The following is a 16,494-nucleotide window of genomic DNA, read 5'->3' as shown; positions in this document are numbered from 1 at the left end:
ACTAAGGAGCCCACCTGCTGCAACTAAGACCTGGTGCAACTAACTAACTATATATATATATTTTTTTTTTAAAGTTTACACAAAATAAAGCAAGTTACAGATAAATGGGTACTTATCCCGTTAAAACATACTCTTATTACATTCAGATGTGGGCCATATTTGGAAAAAGAAGGAAACAACAAAAAATAAAAACCAAAGTTTTAACAGTAGATGGTTGGGAGATAGTGAAGGTGATTTATTTTTTAATTTTTTTGCACTATTTCTCTGGTATGGCATAAACTTTAATATGGAATGTTGTAAGAGGAATGTAATGGCTTTTGAAAATAATTATATGCATGTAAGGGAAATAAAGCTTAATTTTGAACAGTTATGATGGTATCAATATATCTTAAAGTAGCAACTAAACCAGTATTGCAGCCATGGCTTCCATTTGTCTTTAATAATCCTTTGATTAGTGTACATTCCTATCCCCTCCCACTACCTTAAACGGTAAACCCTAAGTTTTAAAATTTGATTTATGAAATAAACATAACAGTGCTGAGATAATTAGCATTCATTCAAGTTTCTCCTGTTAAACAATCTTGTAACAACAGCATCAAGAATAAAAACCTTACTAAATTGATCTAGATGACAGAGTAGGGAAAGGATTGTGAAAATTTAAGCTAGAAGGATTGTCCCTGTATAGTTTAGTGACTGATTGTAGAACAGAAAAGCATTATGCCACCCACTAAATTTAAATAACTGCAATTATGCCTTAAATTTCCTCTTATAATTATGCCTTTTTGTCAAGAATAGATTTCTTGAAGTGCCTTCACAACACAAAATATTAAGTATTATGGAATAGAAGGGATTCATGGTCAGGACTGGGAAACAATGGGTTAAACAAAGGTAATATTTTCTTTATTGTGGGACTTCTTACAATTTTTTTTTTTTTTTTGCGGTACGCGGGCCTCCCACTGCTGCGGCCTCCCCCGCCGCGGAGCACAGGCTCCGGACGCGCAGGCCCAGCGGCCATGGCCCACGGGCCCAGCCGCTCCATGGCACGTGGGACCTTCCCGGACTGGGGCACGAACCCACATCCCCCGTATCGGCAGGCGGACCCTCAACCACTGCGCCACCAGGGAAGCCCTTCTTACAATTTTTTAATTTGGCTTGTTCAAAGTGGAATTCATTAAGCCAATAAGAAAATTTGGTTATGCATGGCCTTATATGCAATGAGGCAGAACACTTCTTCTCCAAAGGTATTTTGGAGATTTTTTTTTTTTTTTGCGGTACATGGGCCTCTCACTGTTGTGGCCTCTCCCGTTGCAGAGCACAGGCTCCGGATGCGCAGGCTCAGCGGCCATGGCTCACGGGCCCAGCTGCTCCACGGCATGTGGGATCTTCCCAGACCAGGGCACGAACCCATGTCCCCTGCATCGGCAGGCGGACGCTCAACCACTGCACCACCAGGGAAGCCCTGATTATTATTTCTTGAATGTATCTTAGGAAAATCTGGTTCTGGGTATTTTCTGCAAAAGGCTGCTAACATGCATATATATTACTTGTCAGAGGTATTATCAATAACCTATTATCATTGTAGCACATAACATTCTACTTACATTCCATTATTTACATTTTCTTTAAATTTAGTTGGGCAATAATGGTAGTCCCTGAATTGTAAACAACTGACCAATGATGGCATAGTTTGTCTAATCTGAGTGGAGAATGCATGACTGCACTGGCATCACTGTGGTTACACTAATGATTCAGAGTGTTCTAATGGTTCTCATTCACACTTATCTTTTCTGTTGTCGTTGTTTAAAAAATGGTGGATTAACATTTAGATTATAATTTTGTAATATATATGTAAAACCAGTGTTTTTTTAGAGTGGGGATAATGAATATTAAGTTGTGAAGACAACTAAGTGGGCTGCAGTGTTCATTACAGACTATGTAATAGAAAACAGCAGAGTGCCTCACATATGGAAAAGTATTGTCTTGGGAAATTTTGTATCAATTCTTCTATCAATGTCTTTTATTTTACTTTTATTATTATTTTCTTTTATTTTACTAATTATTTATTTCCATTATGTACTAATACATTTCATTATATATCGTCATAGTATCTGTTCCTTGAAGTGTAGAAGAAAAACATAATTCATACTTTATAATGTTCAAAATAATTGCATGCACAAACATGTCTGCTAACTAGTTACTTGTTAACTGGGTTTTAAATGTTTTATATTATTCAGAAATCCCTGAGAGAATTCATGTAAGTGGTTTAACTTGAATTTAAATTATGTTTGGGAAAATTGGTTAGGGTACTTGAATGCATTGGAAACATTATTTTTCCCATTTGAAGTAACGGGATGTAGGTAGGCTCTGAAGTTTGGGCATCTGAAAATTTACTGTTCAACCTGTTATCAGGAATAGATTAGGTTCAGATAATGAGGAAAAAGTGTAGTTGGTAAATTTTGCTTTGATTTCTCATTTAAGACAATATTTTATAGGTTTTTTTTTAATGGCGTTAACTTGGCTATCATTTTGTTGGTAAATTCTTTTATCCTTAAAGTAGTAATTAGAAAATGTGGAATAATGACTTCTGCTTTTGTAATTTGTTGTAGAAAAGTCACCTCTCCTTGATTTTATAAAAAAGCTCTACAACCGTAAAGAAATTTCTTCCATAGAGTTTCTTTCCAGTATGAATTTTCTGGTGCAGCAAAATTTATGAGCTCTAAAATAGAGGCCTTCATACTCTTATTATGTTCTAAAGCTCTTGTCATAGAATAAATTATTTGGGTTCAAAAGGGGATAGATGGTAATAGAATGTTTACATCTTTCTACGGTACTTATAAAATATTCCTACCATTTGACTTCTCTAATAGCATTAATAATGATGATAATAATAATGATGATGATAATAATAATGATAATAACACTGAGTATCAGATACTGTCCAAAGGGAGTTACATGTGTTTAATCACTTACAATTTGATCATTATTATACCATTATAGTATTTTACACATAAAGAAATGGAGGCACAGAGAAGTTAAGTAACCTATCCAATTTCACAGTTAGGAAATATTAAAATAGAGATGGTGCTCAATAAAGGATATAATTCAGCATTACATTCCAGGGTTATAGAGATTTTTAAAAATGTTTAATGTGTTCCAGAAGTCATTTATTTCTGCATTCATGAAGTTAATATAAGCTTTCTAAAAATGAGTTGATTTTGAACACAATCAAAAGGATGTCCTATTTCATTACAAACATAATATTAGTTCTCTAATATTCCAGAGCTGCTGAAGATGGGTGAAGACTTTCTTATATTAAATCATATATAAAGCTTTCTCAATTATGAAGCCTCATATGTTGAATAAGTTGTGAATGACGTCTAAAGTCTTTACCACACTGTATGCATGCATAGGGTTGCTCACCAGTATGGATCCTTTGATGTAGAGTAAGTTCTGAGCCACGACTGAAGGCCTTCCCACATTCCTTACATTCATAGGGTTTCTCACCATTATGAGTTCTTAGATGTTCAGTAAGGTGTGAGCCACGAATAAAGGCCTTCCCACATTGCTTACATTCATAGGGTTTTTCACCTCTATGAATTCTCTGGTGTTCACTAAGTTGTGAGCCATAAATAAAAGCTTTGTCACATTCCTTACATTTGTAGGGTTTTTCACCTGTATGAATTCTCTGATGATATGTAAGTTGTGTGGTACGAAAAAAGGTCTTCCCACATTCCTTACATTCATAATGCTTCTCACCATGAATTTTCTCATGTTGAGTAAGATATGCACCACGAATAAAGGTCTTTCCACATTCCTTACATTCAAAGGGTTTCTCACCTGTATGAATTCTATGATGTTCACTAAGTTGTTTGCCACAAATAAAGGCCTTTCCACATTCCTTACATTTGTAAGGTTTCTCACCTGTATGAATTCTCTGATGTTGAGTAAGATTAGAATTAGAAATAAAGGCTTTCCCACATTCTTTGCATTTATAGGGTCTCTCACCTGTATGAACTCTCAGATGATAAGTAAGTTGTGAACCACGAGAAAAGGCCTTTCCACATTCTTTACATTCATAGGGTTTCTCACCTGTGTGAATTCTCTGATGTTCATTAAGTTGAGAGGCACATAAAAAGGCCTTCCCACATTCTTTACATCTGTAAGGCTTTTCACCAGTATGAACTCTTTGATGATAAGTAAGGTGTGAACCAAGAATAAAAGCCTTTCCACATTCCTTACACTCATAGGGTTTCTCACCACTATGAATTCTTTGATGGTAAGTAAGTTGAGAGCCAAGAATAAAGGCCTTCCCACATTCCTTACATTCATAAGGTTTTTCACCACTATGAATTCTCTGATGGAGTGTATATTGTGAACAATAACTAAAGGCTTTTCCACATTTCTTACATTCATATGGTTTCTCTCCTGTATGAACTCTCTGATGTTCAGTGAGTTGTGAACCACGAATAAAGGCCTTCCCACATGCTTTACATTGATAAGGTTTTTCATTAGTATGAATTTTCTGATGTTGAATCAGATCAGAACTACGACCAAAGGCCTTTCCACATTCCATACACTCATAAGGTTTCTCACCATTCTGAATCCTCTGATGTTGTATATAGGTTGGCTTCTTGCTGAAGATCGTCCTACATTTCTTAACGTCAGAGTGTTTTTCTTTATTATGACTTTTCTCATGTTGAATAAGGCATGACAAGTAGCTGAAAGCTTGTTTACATTCCTTACATTTGTACAATTTTTCCTTGGTAGGATTTATCTGATGAAGAATAGGGGACATGGAATGGCTTTGAGTGGCCTCTTCTTTACAGGTAATTTTCATGCGCATGTATGGTCTTTCCTGACTTCTCTGTTGATCCTCAAACTTGCCTTTGCACTCTGTATTTTCTCCAAGATCATTGCACTCAAGGTTATGGCTTATAGGTTTCCTCATATTCTCCCATTGCAGTGATTCCATTTCATAAGTTCCCTTTTCTGGACATGACCTTTTGGTCTCACAGATGTATTCCAAGTCTGTAAAATAACAAGAAAGCAAATTCTTGCTGTTTTTGTTTGTAAGAAGAAATGAATTGTCTAAGGTAAAAATGGTAGATAAGGGCTTCCCTGGTGGCGCAGTGGTTGAGAGTCCGCCTGCCGATGCAGGGGACACGGGTTCATGCCCTGGTCCGGGAAGATCCCACATGCCGCGGAGCGGCTGGGCCCGTGAGCCATGGCCGCTGAGCCTGCGCGTCCGGAGCCTGTGCTCCGCAACGGGAGAGGCCACAACAGTGAGAGGCCCGCGTACCGCAAAAAAAAAAAAAAAAAAGGTAGATAAAATGATAATTCTCATAAGAACAGAATGGCTTAAACATTGCTAAAAATTTTGTGCAATTTAGAAAAAGGCACAAGGAGAGAACATAGAATGAGGGGAATTTATAGGGGGGAAATTAATTAAGAAAACAGATTAAGTCAGTGGTTCTCAAACTTTGGAGTGGATTAGAATCACCAAGGAAGCTTATAAAATTACAACAAAAACACCCCTGGAAATAAACAAACAAATGCCTGGGTGGATAGCCAATCTATCAACAAATCCTATTAGCTCTCCTGTCAAAATTTATCAAATATCTGACCACATCCACTACAACCACATTAGGCCAAACCACACATCTCTCACTGTAATAGCCTCTTATCAAATTCTTATGCATTTTAAACTCCCTCACATGCTGTTCCATCTGCCAGGAATGCTCTCTGCAAGGCCAGTTCCTTTTCGTCTAAAACGTACTAACTTAAATGCCAGCTGCTCAGAAAGACTATCACTGAAAACTCTAATTGGGTCCACGCCATGTCTTTATTCTCTATATCTGCACCTTCTTCTTCATTCTTGTTTCAATCTTTGCAATTCTAGAATTACATTTTCTTTATTTATGTTGATCCTTCTATTCCTCAAGCTTCACAAGCGTAGGAAAAATATTCCTCTTTATAGCTATTCCCCAGAACACAGAAAGCAAACACAGTGTTTTCTTCTTCCCTTCATGTATTTTTTCAGGTCTTTCTTTCCAGTGCCTTCTACTCAAGGCCAAATGTTCTCATATTTTCGAGAAAACCATAAGGTTCTATAATGTTCTAGAAATAGTGACAACTTTATACACTAAAGAAAATTTTATGTTATTCTGAACAAAGCTGGGAAATGGGTGTAATTTTAAAATGTAGAAGAACACTATCCACTGTGACTGGAGCCCCAGGCACACTCTGGCAACACTGCATATAGGCTGTAGAGTGTAATAGAGAATGGTAGTGGGAAAGAAAATAAATATATATTAGTAAATTCAAGTTCAAATGGTCTTTTAGAAATAAGAGTCAGAAATCTGAGGAAAACGTGCTTTTGCTAAAAAGTACAATGAAATTATAAACCGTAAAGTACAATGAAACTGCAAACTGTAAACAAAAACCCCCACACGGCTCAATTTAACACCAACTCGTCAGCAAAATGTACTGGGATGAGAGTATCTGGCTTTTACTTTCTGTCAGAGAAGCACAATATGGTTTACAAGACAGTAGGAAAGAAACCAACTGGAATATGGTGATTAACGGAACAGCGTAAGGGACCAGATAAATCCAGTTTAGATTCCAAACTGCTCTCCATGTTATAGTAACACGATAATAAAAATGGGAAGAAATATAAATCTAATGATTCTGGGGTGGGAAGCACTGTGAGACCACACAGGGTAAGGTGCTAAATGGCGACCTAGTGTGATAAAGAAAGTAAAGATAAGAATACCCAAGTCTTAAAACCAGGCTGAGGTTGAGGAATATGTATGAAATGTATTCAAATAAGTAGTTCTTTTTATTGTCATTAAATCAATGCAAGAATAACTGGGCAAACTGCAAAAGGGGTGATGACTAAAGACAACAAAATGGAGTCTGAAAAGCAGAAGGCATATTGAAAGGCCCCTTTGACTCTTACCCCCTTGAGTCCTACTGAGTCTATCTCCTAAATAGCTCTTGAATCTGTTTCCTTATCCCCAACACCACTGCCAACACTCCGAGGACGCCCAAAGCAACTCTCATTTGAGCCACGACAATAACCTACTCAGTAACGTCATGAGATCCTTCCTTCTCATCTCCATCTGGCAGTCAGAGTAATATATTAAATGTGTAAATCACATTATGTCACTGTCCTATATAAGATTCTTCATAAGCTTGCAAATGCTTTTGCGATAAAATTCGAACTTGTTAGTAGCATCTTTCAAACTGCTTTTGACTGCAACCTCACAATAAGAAATGCATGTTATATTATTATGCATGTTATATTGTGAGTACACATGCACAAACATAAACAAGACAAATAGGTCATGAAATTTTCTTTTTTACATGTGATGCATTCTGATATTTTATTTTATTTTCTCTTCTGTGTTATTTTATTTATGAAACAAAACCAAGCCAAAAAATAAAAACAAATGCTGCTCACATTCAATAAAGATGTTAAAAAACAAACCAACCAAAAACAAATGCTGCTCACAGCCTACCAGGTCATTTCATAACACCTAGAAGATGCTGCCTGGCCTGGCTTCTGCCAGCTTCTCCAAACTCACACCTGGTACCTCTCCCTTACCAGGCTCCAACTACAAGTGTCTTTTTTGAATATCTTATATACACCAGGCTCTATCCTCTTATAGCCTTCAGTGCATTGTTCCCTCTGCTAGGAATGCTCTTCCCTCTACCCTCAGCCTCCCTACTGGCTTTCCATCTTTTCAGGGCTCATCTGAAATTTCACAGACCTTTGCAATTCCTGAAAAGCCTTCCCCAAACCCAGACTTCTAGCAACACTTCACCTACAATTCTTTCTTCTATTAAGACAACCACTCCACTCACTGCAGCCTAAAAGAAAGGCCCCCATAGCTTTTGGTGCTGGTAAGACCTCCACATCCTGCTATTAAGGCTGGATTCTCCTGGGAGGTCTTGATGTCCATAAACTCTTAGTGTGACAGTCCCATCACTCTTAAGTTTGTAACAGAAATAAGCACCCACCTTCCCCAAAGAGACCACTCAGGACCAATCCTGTAATGCTTGACATCTCTGGGTATCCAATTACCTCTGAAAAGCTCTGGCTTCCTGGGTCCTTGGTCATCACTAGGACTCTCATCCCAATCCAGGTCTGGACATCCTCTTTTATGACCCAATGTTCTACTGCATGCTAACCAACAGACCTTCTGGAACTCATAGTGTACTTTCCAGAAGTACTCTAACCTCAGCCTCCCTTCTGATTATTCTCTTCACCTTCTTGCTCTGATTGAAACCTTGAGCACACTGCTTCCCCTGAAACACTGTTTCCCTTCACTTCTTTCCACCTACCCTCTCCCACAGTAGATATAATAGACCTTGTTGTTACCAATAATCACAACACCTCTAAAAGTTCAGTTTCGAGCAATCATCATTTTGACCACTACCACACATATTTCATTTACTCTTATACCATCTCTCTATTATTTATCTCCATCTTAAAGACTCTCCTTTGAAATCAAAACAAAACAACCTCTCCTTTGATTCTTTGGTTCACTTTGCAGCTCCTATCCATTTACTGTACTCCTTCCTGGCAAAACTTCTCAAAAGAGTTGCTGTGCTTCCTGTCTATACTTTTTATTTCCCTTTACTCTCACCCTCATAACTAACCTTTTGCTGTATTTACTTCCAGGTTTTTTCCCTGCACTTTTATGTAGTTACATATACAAACTTGAATCAAACTTCTTTTTCCTCATTATTATATCATACTTCTTTTTCCTCACTATTATAATACTGTTATTTAAAACTTCTAAAGCATTTAAAAACTCTGTTTGTACCTTTGAGAGCTCCTCAAATGGGCCTTCCACCCTGCCTGGTGAGTTAACTCACTATCCCACTGTAGTTTTTACTGTTGACTTATTTCTTCTTCATTCTCTTTTTAATCCTCTACAATCAGGTTTTTGCTCCTCTCATTTCCAAACCTACTTTGTCAGTGTCACCAATATCCTTCATCTTGCCAAATCCAATAGTCAGTTCTTAGCCTTCATCTTACTTGAGCTCTTAGCAGTATCTTTCACAGTTAACCACTCTCTCCTTGTGTTTGTCATGGCTTCTAGTACACTGAATTCCCAATTACTTCCTAGATCACAGGTTAATCAGGAAGCTCCTCAATTTCCTTTGCTGCATCATTTTCCTCTTCCCAGCTAAACGTTGGAATGCCCCATGGTTTAGCCCTTGGACTTTATTTACCTTGCTTTCCATCTAAACCAATCCCTCCATAATCTCATCTCATCCCATCATACAGAGATTAATCCTATATTTGTCTCTTCAGTCCTGACTACCCTCCTGCAGGCTTTCAAATGTGTGTCTAACTTCTCTATGGAGATATCTAATGGGCATCTCAAATGCATAACTCTTAACTTCCATCTGCAGGCTTCCAAACTCTGATGCCTCTTTCTATTTCCAATCCTTCAGCAAGTCCTATTAATCCTACCATCAAAATACAACCAGAATATAACCCATTCTCATCACCTCCACATATTAAACCCCATTCCAAGCCACTATTATCTGTAATATAGACTCTTGAACCAGTCCTCTAACTGGTCTCATTCTTACCGTCTTCCTACACATAACACCCAGAGTGATCTTTAAACAATAATCCCCTACTCATCTGCACAAAAGTCTCCAAGGGCTCCCTATCATACCTAGGATAAAACCTCACTCCTTGAAATGGCCTACAAGGCCTCATATGATCTGATCTCTGCCTATTTCTCTGACCTCATCTCTAATTTCCACTTTCACTCACTCTGTTCTAGCCACATTGACCTTCTTGCTGATCCTCAAATAAAGGAAGCTCAGCCTCTCCTCAGGGCCTTTGCACTTCTGTTCTCTCTGCCTGAACACACACTTGCCTTATTTTTACACTGCTAATTTCTTTCTGGTCTCAGTTCAAATGTTACCTCCTCTGAGAGATCATCCCTGTCCATCCTAATCTAAGAACACAATAAGCTCTCAACAAACGTTTGCTGGTTGGAGATACCTAGCTAAATAAAAAAAAATAACTGGAAAAAAACTCAATCAAGAAATAGAAAAAAGGATTGTCTTGGAAGAAACCAAAGGTAGTTTCCTCATTAAAGCAAAAGGGGGGGACATCCCTGGTGGCACAGTGGTTAAGAATCTGCCTGCCAATGCATGGGACACGGGTTTGAGCCCTGGTCCAGGAAGACCCCACATGCCGCAGAGTAACTAAGCCAGGGCGCAACAACTACAGAAGCCTGGGCGCCTAGAGCACGTGCTCTGCAACAAGAGAAGCCACTGCAATGAGAAGCCCGCACACCGCAATGAAGAGTAGCCCCCGCTCACCACAACTAGAGAAAGCCCGCGTGCAGCAACGAGCACCCAACGCAGCCAAAAGTGATAATAAATAAATTAATTAATTTTTTTAAAAGGGTGGGGTGAATGTAGGAGGAAGAGTGGTAAATGGGAGTTGGAAAGGAAGTTCCTTTGGGAACTCATGTCGATATCACCGTCCTGCTCTCCCTAGGTCTCAGGTCTTCTTTCCACAGGCCTTTGAAGGAAGCTTCACACAAACATCGCAAAGTGTTGTCATTCATAAAGCAGCTGTATTATTATCAGCAATAGCTGATCCTGTGTGGCAAGCTCTTATTCACCTGAGCTCCATCTTGTCATGGCTCTCACCACCATCCAGGGCTCCTTCCCTCGCTCCAATAAGGAAAACACGTCTGGCTTAGGGATCGAACATCCAGCTTAAAAGAAAAGAAACGGGACATGGTCATGGGATGAAGAGTCCCAGATTCAAATCCAGTCCATTGGTCGTCAAAGAAGAGAAACTAACAGGAAGTGATGGAGGAAGATGTGAAGGTCCGAAGGGTGAGAAATAAAAAGGTACACAGTGGGGCTGTCTACTTCTACTTTAAAAAACTCAAACGTTTCCTTAGGGAATAGAAATCAGAAATTCACAATGAAGGAGGCAGAAAGTATGGGAGACAAATTCTGAAAACTGTGTAAAATGATCTTACCCAGTGAGATCAGGTGGCTGTAGTTCTCCACCATGACCTCCCTGTACAAATCCCGCTGAATGGGGTCAAGGCATTCCCATTCCTCCTGAGAGAAGTTGATGGCCACATCCCTGAAAGTTACCAACCACTGAAACAACAAATCCATTTATTATTTGTGAAAATACGATGATGATTTTGAGGTGACATGAGATAAGAAGGAGGAGGGCATTGAAGGAAGGGGGTGATATAATAAACAATATGCCATGGCCGAACACCTGTAACATTGAAGGAAATTGGGTGCCTGAACTGTAGTGTCAACATGATCCTTCATCACTGCTATTGCCACAGACAAAACTTCCTATGTATACTAGGACAATTCCATTATCCCGAAAGGTCTGGGAATATAAAAGGCCAGAAGATTGCAGTTTCCCAATTGAATGAAATATTGTATGCAATCACACAGCACTTTAAGCTTTCTAATTCTCAATAAATAATAAATAAATTCTCAACTAATGGGTTCTTTCTGAAATTAACTTCTCTCTTTAAAGAAAAGGATAAACAAAATTGACGAAATCTTTCCAAACAATTTTTTAACAACTCTCTTGCCTGGAACATAGAATTTGGATGTAACTTAGAATCTTTTTGAAGATTCAAGTTCATTAAGTCACTATATATGTCACCAAATATAATGGACATACAGTATTTTCACTTTATGGATGTAATGATCTGCTTATTTGGGAGTATTTAAAACAAATTCTTTAATGTCTTTAGCTCTAGGAATCTAAAATTCTCAAAGGATTGTACATCTAGCAGATTTTATTTGCTCCTACTTTCTGTGTTCCTAGGCTACAGCAGGCTGATGGATGCCAGTCTAGGTGCACACAGGCATCACTCTGACACATTCTGGCCAACTCCAAGGTAAGCCTTGCCTCTCATTGGTTTCTTGGCAAGAGGGATGTGGCAGGTAGACTAATGACCCCGCAAAGATGTCCACATCTTAACCCCCGGAACCTGTGAGTATGTTACCTTACATGGCAAATGGGACTTTGTAGATGTGATTAAATTAAGAATCTTGGGGAGATTATCCTGGATTTCCTGGTTGGGGCCAATGGGATCACAAGGGTATTTTAAGTGATAGAGGGAGGCAGAAGAGTCAAAGGAGATGTGATAATGAAAGCAGAGATCAGAATGATGTGATTGCTGGCTCTGAAAATGGAGGGGACCCTTGAGCCAAGGAATGTGAGCAGCCTCTAGCAGCTGGAAATGCAAGAAAATAGATTTTCCTCTGGAGACTCCAGAAGGAACATAGACCTACCAACACCTTGATTTTAGCCCTATAAGACTGATTTCAGATTCCAACCTCCAGAAGTATGACAGTAGGTTTGTGTTTCAGTCACTAAGTTTGTAGTAATTTGTTACAGCAGCAACATGAAACTGTACAAGAGGCAAGATCTCTTTCTTCTCAGGACTCAGTTCCCCAACCAATTTCAAAGGCCTCACAAAAAAATCTCACCACACACTGAGATTGGGAACAACCAGCAGAAATGTTGTCACTTCCAAGTGGAAAACCTAGGTTTGTAGAGATCAAAGTCTGTCATGTGTCTCATTTAACTACCTCACTAAACCACTGTGCTAATACTAGTCTTAAGGGGAGATATTTCTGCTTCCTCAGGGCTCCTGGCAGAATACCATCTGGTGCAGGGAAAAACACTTAGAGAAGAATGAAGCTCTTTGCTACGATCACTCACTGGAATGGGAGAAATTTGGGAGCAGTTCCTTTACAGGACTAAGCAAGGCAGAAAATATGGGAATAAATATATCTGGTGTTCATATAACCCAACAAAATGATTGCACTTCAGGGAGGAAAGAAGAAACAGCAACTCACGTGAGGCATGGTTTTCAGAACTGTCAGAACTGATCAACTTTCTGGTTCCTCTCCTGGAGATGTGCAGAGTCCTAAGAGGAGAGCAGGGCTGGAGAAGGAAAACAAAGCCATGAGAACAAGCTTGCCTCAGAGCCCACAAAATGAGCCCCTTGGAGCTACCTTTATTTCCCCTCTTTGAGGGAAGTTTGGGAAAATCTCAGCCCTCTTACAAATCCAGTGGAATCCAGATAGAGCAGAGGGAATTCAGGCCAGACTTTTCCTTAATCCCCATGATGCTGAACAGGACCCCAGAGGGCGCCAGTTTCCATGGGCATCTTACATCTCTAGGATAGGGGAGTACCCAGGGAGCCCTGGGGAGCAGCGCTTCCCCAGGGCCCACATGCTAAGTGAGCTGCTTCGCTCCCATGCTTAAAGGCTCAGGCCCACAAGACTGCTCCTGACTTCACAAGCCAATCGCAAATCCCAGGCCACTGTACTTCTGACCAACCAGCTATAAATTGGGGGCTCCTACAATCCCCTCCTAAGGTTCTATACTTTGCTAGGATGGCTCACAGAACTTAGGAAAACACTTCACTTATGTTTACCAATTTATTATAATGGATACAATTTAGGAGCAGATGCATGGAAAAGATGCATAGGGCAAGGTATGGTGGAGGGGGAGCTTGGAGTTTCCAATGCTCTCTTTGGGATTGCCACCTTCAAAGCACCTCAAGGTGTTCACTAACCCAGAAGCTCATCAAAACTAGTTCGAGAGTTTTTATAGTGCTTAACCTCCAGTCCCACCCTCCCCTTTCCTGGAGGTCAGGTCAGTGGTGGGTTGGAAAGTTCCAACCCTCTAATCATTTGGTCTTTCTGGTGATCAGCTCCATCCTGAAGCTATCTAGGGGCCACACTCCAAGCCACCTCATTAGCATAAATTCAGGTGTGATCAAAAGGGGTTCATGACGAATAACAAAAGACACTCCTATCACTCAGAAATTTGCTAAGTTAGGAAAAACAAATAGTTGATGAAAAGTTCTTATTTATAGAACTCCAGCTAAGAAATGCAGAAGGAATTGAGAGAATTTTTTTAAAAAATCACTATATGTAACCCTTAATAAAATAATAGATTTCAGCATCAATCATAAATGGATGTTATAACCTCTATGTCAGTGTTTCTTACCCTTTTTTTCATTATTAGTGCCCCCAAAGCCTTTTAAGACAACTTTTCTCCTGATACCACTTACCTATGAAATTTTAATACCACAGATATACTGTATATGTGTTTATGTACTGTGTCCACAAACCATTTTAATATTTACTAAGAGTTTGGTCCCCCTCCCTGCCAAGAACCAAGTTTCACCCCCGTGGGGGCAATACCCCTCCTTCTGCCATTGAGAATGCATGCTTTAGGTGAAAGAGCAAGAGGACATTTTATAAAGGAAGAATTAAGTGGACAGCACTTGAACACCAATCAACATGGCATCACCAGAAGTGGGACACCAGACTAAAAAACCTCAGGATGTGATGTCACAGGAAGTACACAACATAACCTATGAATTATTTTGCCTAAAAATGTGATTTAGGCAAAATATGATCTGAATCTGATCAAGGCTCTAGATCTAACTACCCCTTAACAGAAATATGTAGCACAGGGGAACTAATTATATGACACCACAAGGAAGAAATTAGCCAAAAGGAGAATGCACAATATTCTGTAAACAAATAACCTAGTTTTTCTACAAATCAATGGCAACAATTAAAGTAAAAACAGAAAATAGAGAAAACTGTTATGGATTAAAGAAAGTTAAGAGATTTGACAGGGACTTCCCTGGCGGTCCAGTGATTAACACTCCACGCTTCCAGTGCAGGGGGCCCAGGGTTCGATCCCTGGTTGGGGAACTAAGATCCCACATGCCAGTCGTCCAGAATAAAAATTTTAAAAAAATTTAATAAGAAAAGAGATTTTACAACCAAATGTAATGTGTGGACCTATCTGAATCATGATTTGAACAAACCAATTGTAAAAAAATCTATCTTCCAAAGAATTGGGGAAGTTTGAATATATACTGGGTATATGATATTATGGAATGACTTAGTTTTTAAAGTTGAGATAGCATCATGGTTATTATTTAAAAATATGTCCTTTTGGTTACATAAGCATACATGTGATTAAAATAACACTTTGAAATACTAAAGGAAAAAGGGGGATGGCTAGGTATAAGGATATTTGCAAATGTGTTAAATTACGGCTGAGCGTTGGGCACACTGGGGTCGTATTATTTTCTACCCTGCTTGAAAATTTCCATACAAAGTTAAAACAAAAGTCCACATTTTCTCCAGAAAGTATAGTTATCTTTCATCAAAAATCTTAGACCAGAAAGGGCTGATTTGTCATCAGGTGGAAAAGGAGAGGTAAAGATGTGGTTGGTGAGTAGAGTAGACTGGTGAGGCCATCCCTGGAGCGCCAAGATTCACAGGGATAGCAATGCCTGAGGACAGTCACTGGTTTCTCCTAAGGTTTGTCCTTAGGGAGATGTTGCAGGAGGTAGCAGCATCTTGAAAAGAAGAAACTCGAGAGAAGAAAGAAAATGGCAACATACTTTAGAAGAGACTTTTAGCTGTGCAATATTCTTTTCCTTTCCTTTGTATGCTTCTGTTGGAAAAAGTAGAACAGAGAAAAAAGAATCAAAGGATATCAAGCCTTTCCCAGAGCCGACCAAACAGTTTAGGACCAATTCCCACAACAACTTCAGGCTGGGAGAGGGATCAGTTTTTCCCCATAGGGTTCTCAAAGAAGAATGGGGCATCCTGTTAGGATGGTCTTCTGCCTTCCTGGGGCATAAACTCTCATTGTAGGGGCATCTTCAGAATAGCCTCGTTCTCTGTAAAGTGAAGGAACTGCGGCACCTGGAACCGCGCGATTCTCAACTGGCGAGACTCTGTCCCTGTCTCACGGCGGGAGAGTACACAGTCACTAAAGGGGCACAGCAGCCAAGTGCGTTAGAAGGCGGCAGGTGAGCCCGTCACGCTGCCACAAAAGCGCGCGCACACTCACACACCCAGCACTGTGGAACGTTCATGATAACATCTCCCTGCTCCCGTTGGCCGGGAACCAAAGTCACAGCGCCGCTTTTGCCGGAGGAGAGCGACGCGAAGTGCACACTCATACCTGCGGCGCAGAGGAACACAGCTGATAGCACCACGCCTCTGCCGCTAGGAACCGAAGTGACAGGGCCGACGACCAGCGGAGAAGGGCACAGCCACTCCGCACTGGCAAGGCCGACTTCCGTAAGGAATTAACCTGAGTGCTACGAAGTTGGAGATACGTAGTCCAGAGCCAGGATCGTCTCGATTCCTGTCAGCACCGAGCCCCAGCCGGCACACCGGTATTCCCAGCACCTTACAGGAACTTCCTTCTGGATGCTCCAACCCAAAGGCAGCGTGCGGGTCCCAGCGAGGTAGAGCACTCACCTACCGCTGCAGACTGGATCCTTAAACCAAGGAGTAACGGAGTAAGTGTACGAAATGGCGCAGGGACGCGGTGGCCTCCGGGAAATGTAGTCTTAAACATGAACCCGGCCCGATCCAACAGAATCCAGAGGCAGCTGGCCACGT

The 16,494-nt window shown here is 40.1% G+C and overlaps 1 protein-coding gene across 4 annotated transcripts; it reads right to left on the bottom strand.

Moving 5' to 3' along the window:
• Positions 1 to 2,943: 2,943 nt before the first annotated feature.
• Positions 2,944 to 16,382, bottom strand: LOC132416129 (zinc finger protein 571). Of its 4 annotated transcripts, XM_059999387.1 has the most exons (6): positions 16,049 to 16,361; positions 15,480 to 15,532; positions 12,898 to 12,985; positions 11,034 to 11,160; positions 10,665 to 10,760; positions 2,944 to 5,028 (listed from the first exon to the last, which is right to left on the bottom strand). In XM_059999387.1, exons 3-6 carry the CDS (start codon positions 12,904 to 12,906, stop codon positions 3,335 to 3,337), a joined length of 1,926 nt encoding a protein of 641 aa, XP_059855370.1. In that variant the 5' UTR covers positions 12,907 to 12,985; positions 15,480 to 15,532; positions 16,049 to 16,361; the 3' UTR covers positions 2,944 to 3,334. The 4 variants fall into 4 exon arrangements, with proteins under 4 accessions (XP_059855370.1, XP_059855369.1, XP_059855368.1 ...); XM_059999386.1 differs by lacking the exon at positions 15,480 to 15,532 and having other exon boundaries at positions 16,351 to 16,382; XM_059999385.1 differs by lacking the exon at positions 15,480 to 15,532.
• Between the last annotated feature and the right edge of the window lie 112 nt (positions 16,383 to 16,494).

Source organism: Delphinus delphis, chromosome 20, assembly GCF_949987515.2.
Source record: "Delphinus delphis chromosome 20, mDelDel1.2, whole genome shotgun sequence".
Lineage (NCBI taxonomy): Eukaryota > Metazoa > Chordata > Mammalia > Artiodactyla > Delphinidae > Delphinus > Delphinus delphis.
The sequence above is the reverse complement of the archived record's forward strand: the minus strand, read 5'-3'. Positions and strand labels throughout refer to the sequence as shown.

What these genes read in the sequence shown, in the direction of transcription:
- LOC132416129 (XM_069540170.1), bottom strand. Translation starts at nt 15,686, where the DNA reads ATGCCCCATTCTTCTTTGAGAACCCTATGGGGAAAAACTGATCCCTCT. An exon ending in AGCTAAAAGTCTCTTCTAAA is followed by an intron (nt 12,986 to 15,479) that starts GTATGTTGCCAT and finishes TTCCTTCTCCAG; the next exon opens with CCCTGCTCTCCTCTTAGGAC. An exon ending in CATGACAAGATGGAGCTCAG is followed by an intron (nt 5,029 to 10,664) that starts GTGAATAAGAGC and finishes GTTATTTTACAG; the next exon opens with ACTTGGAATACATCTGTGAG.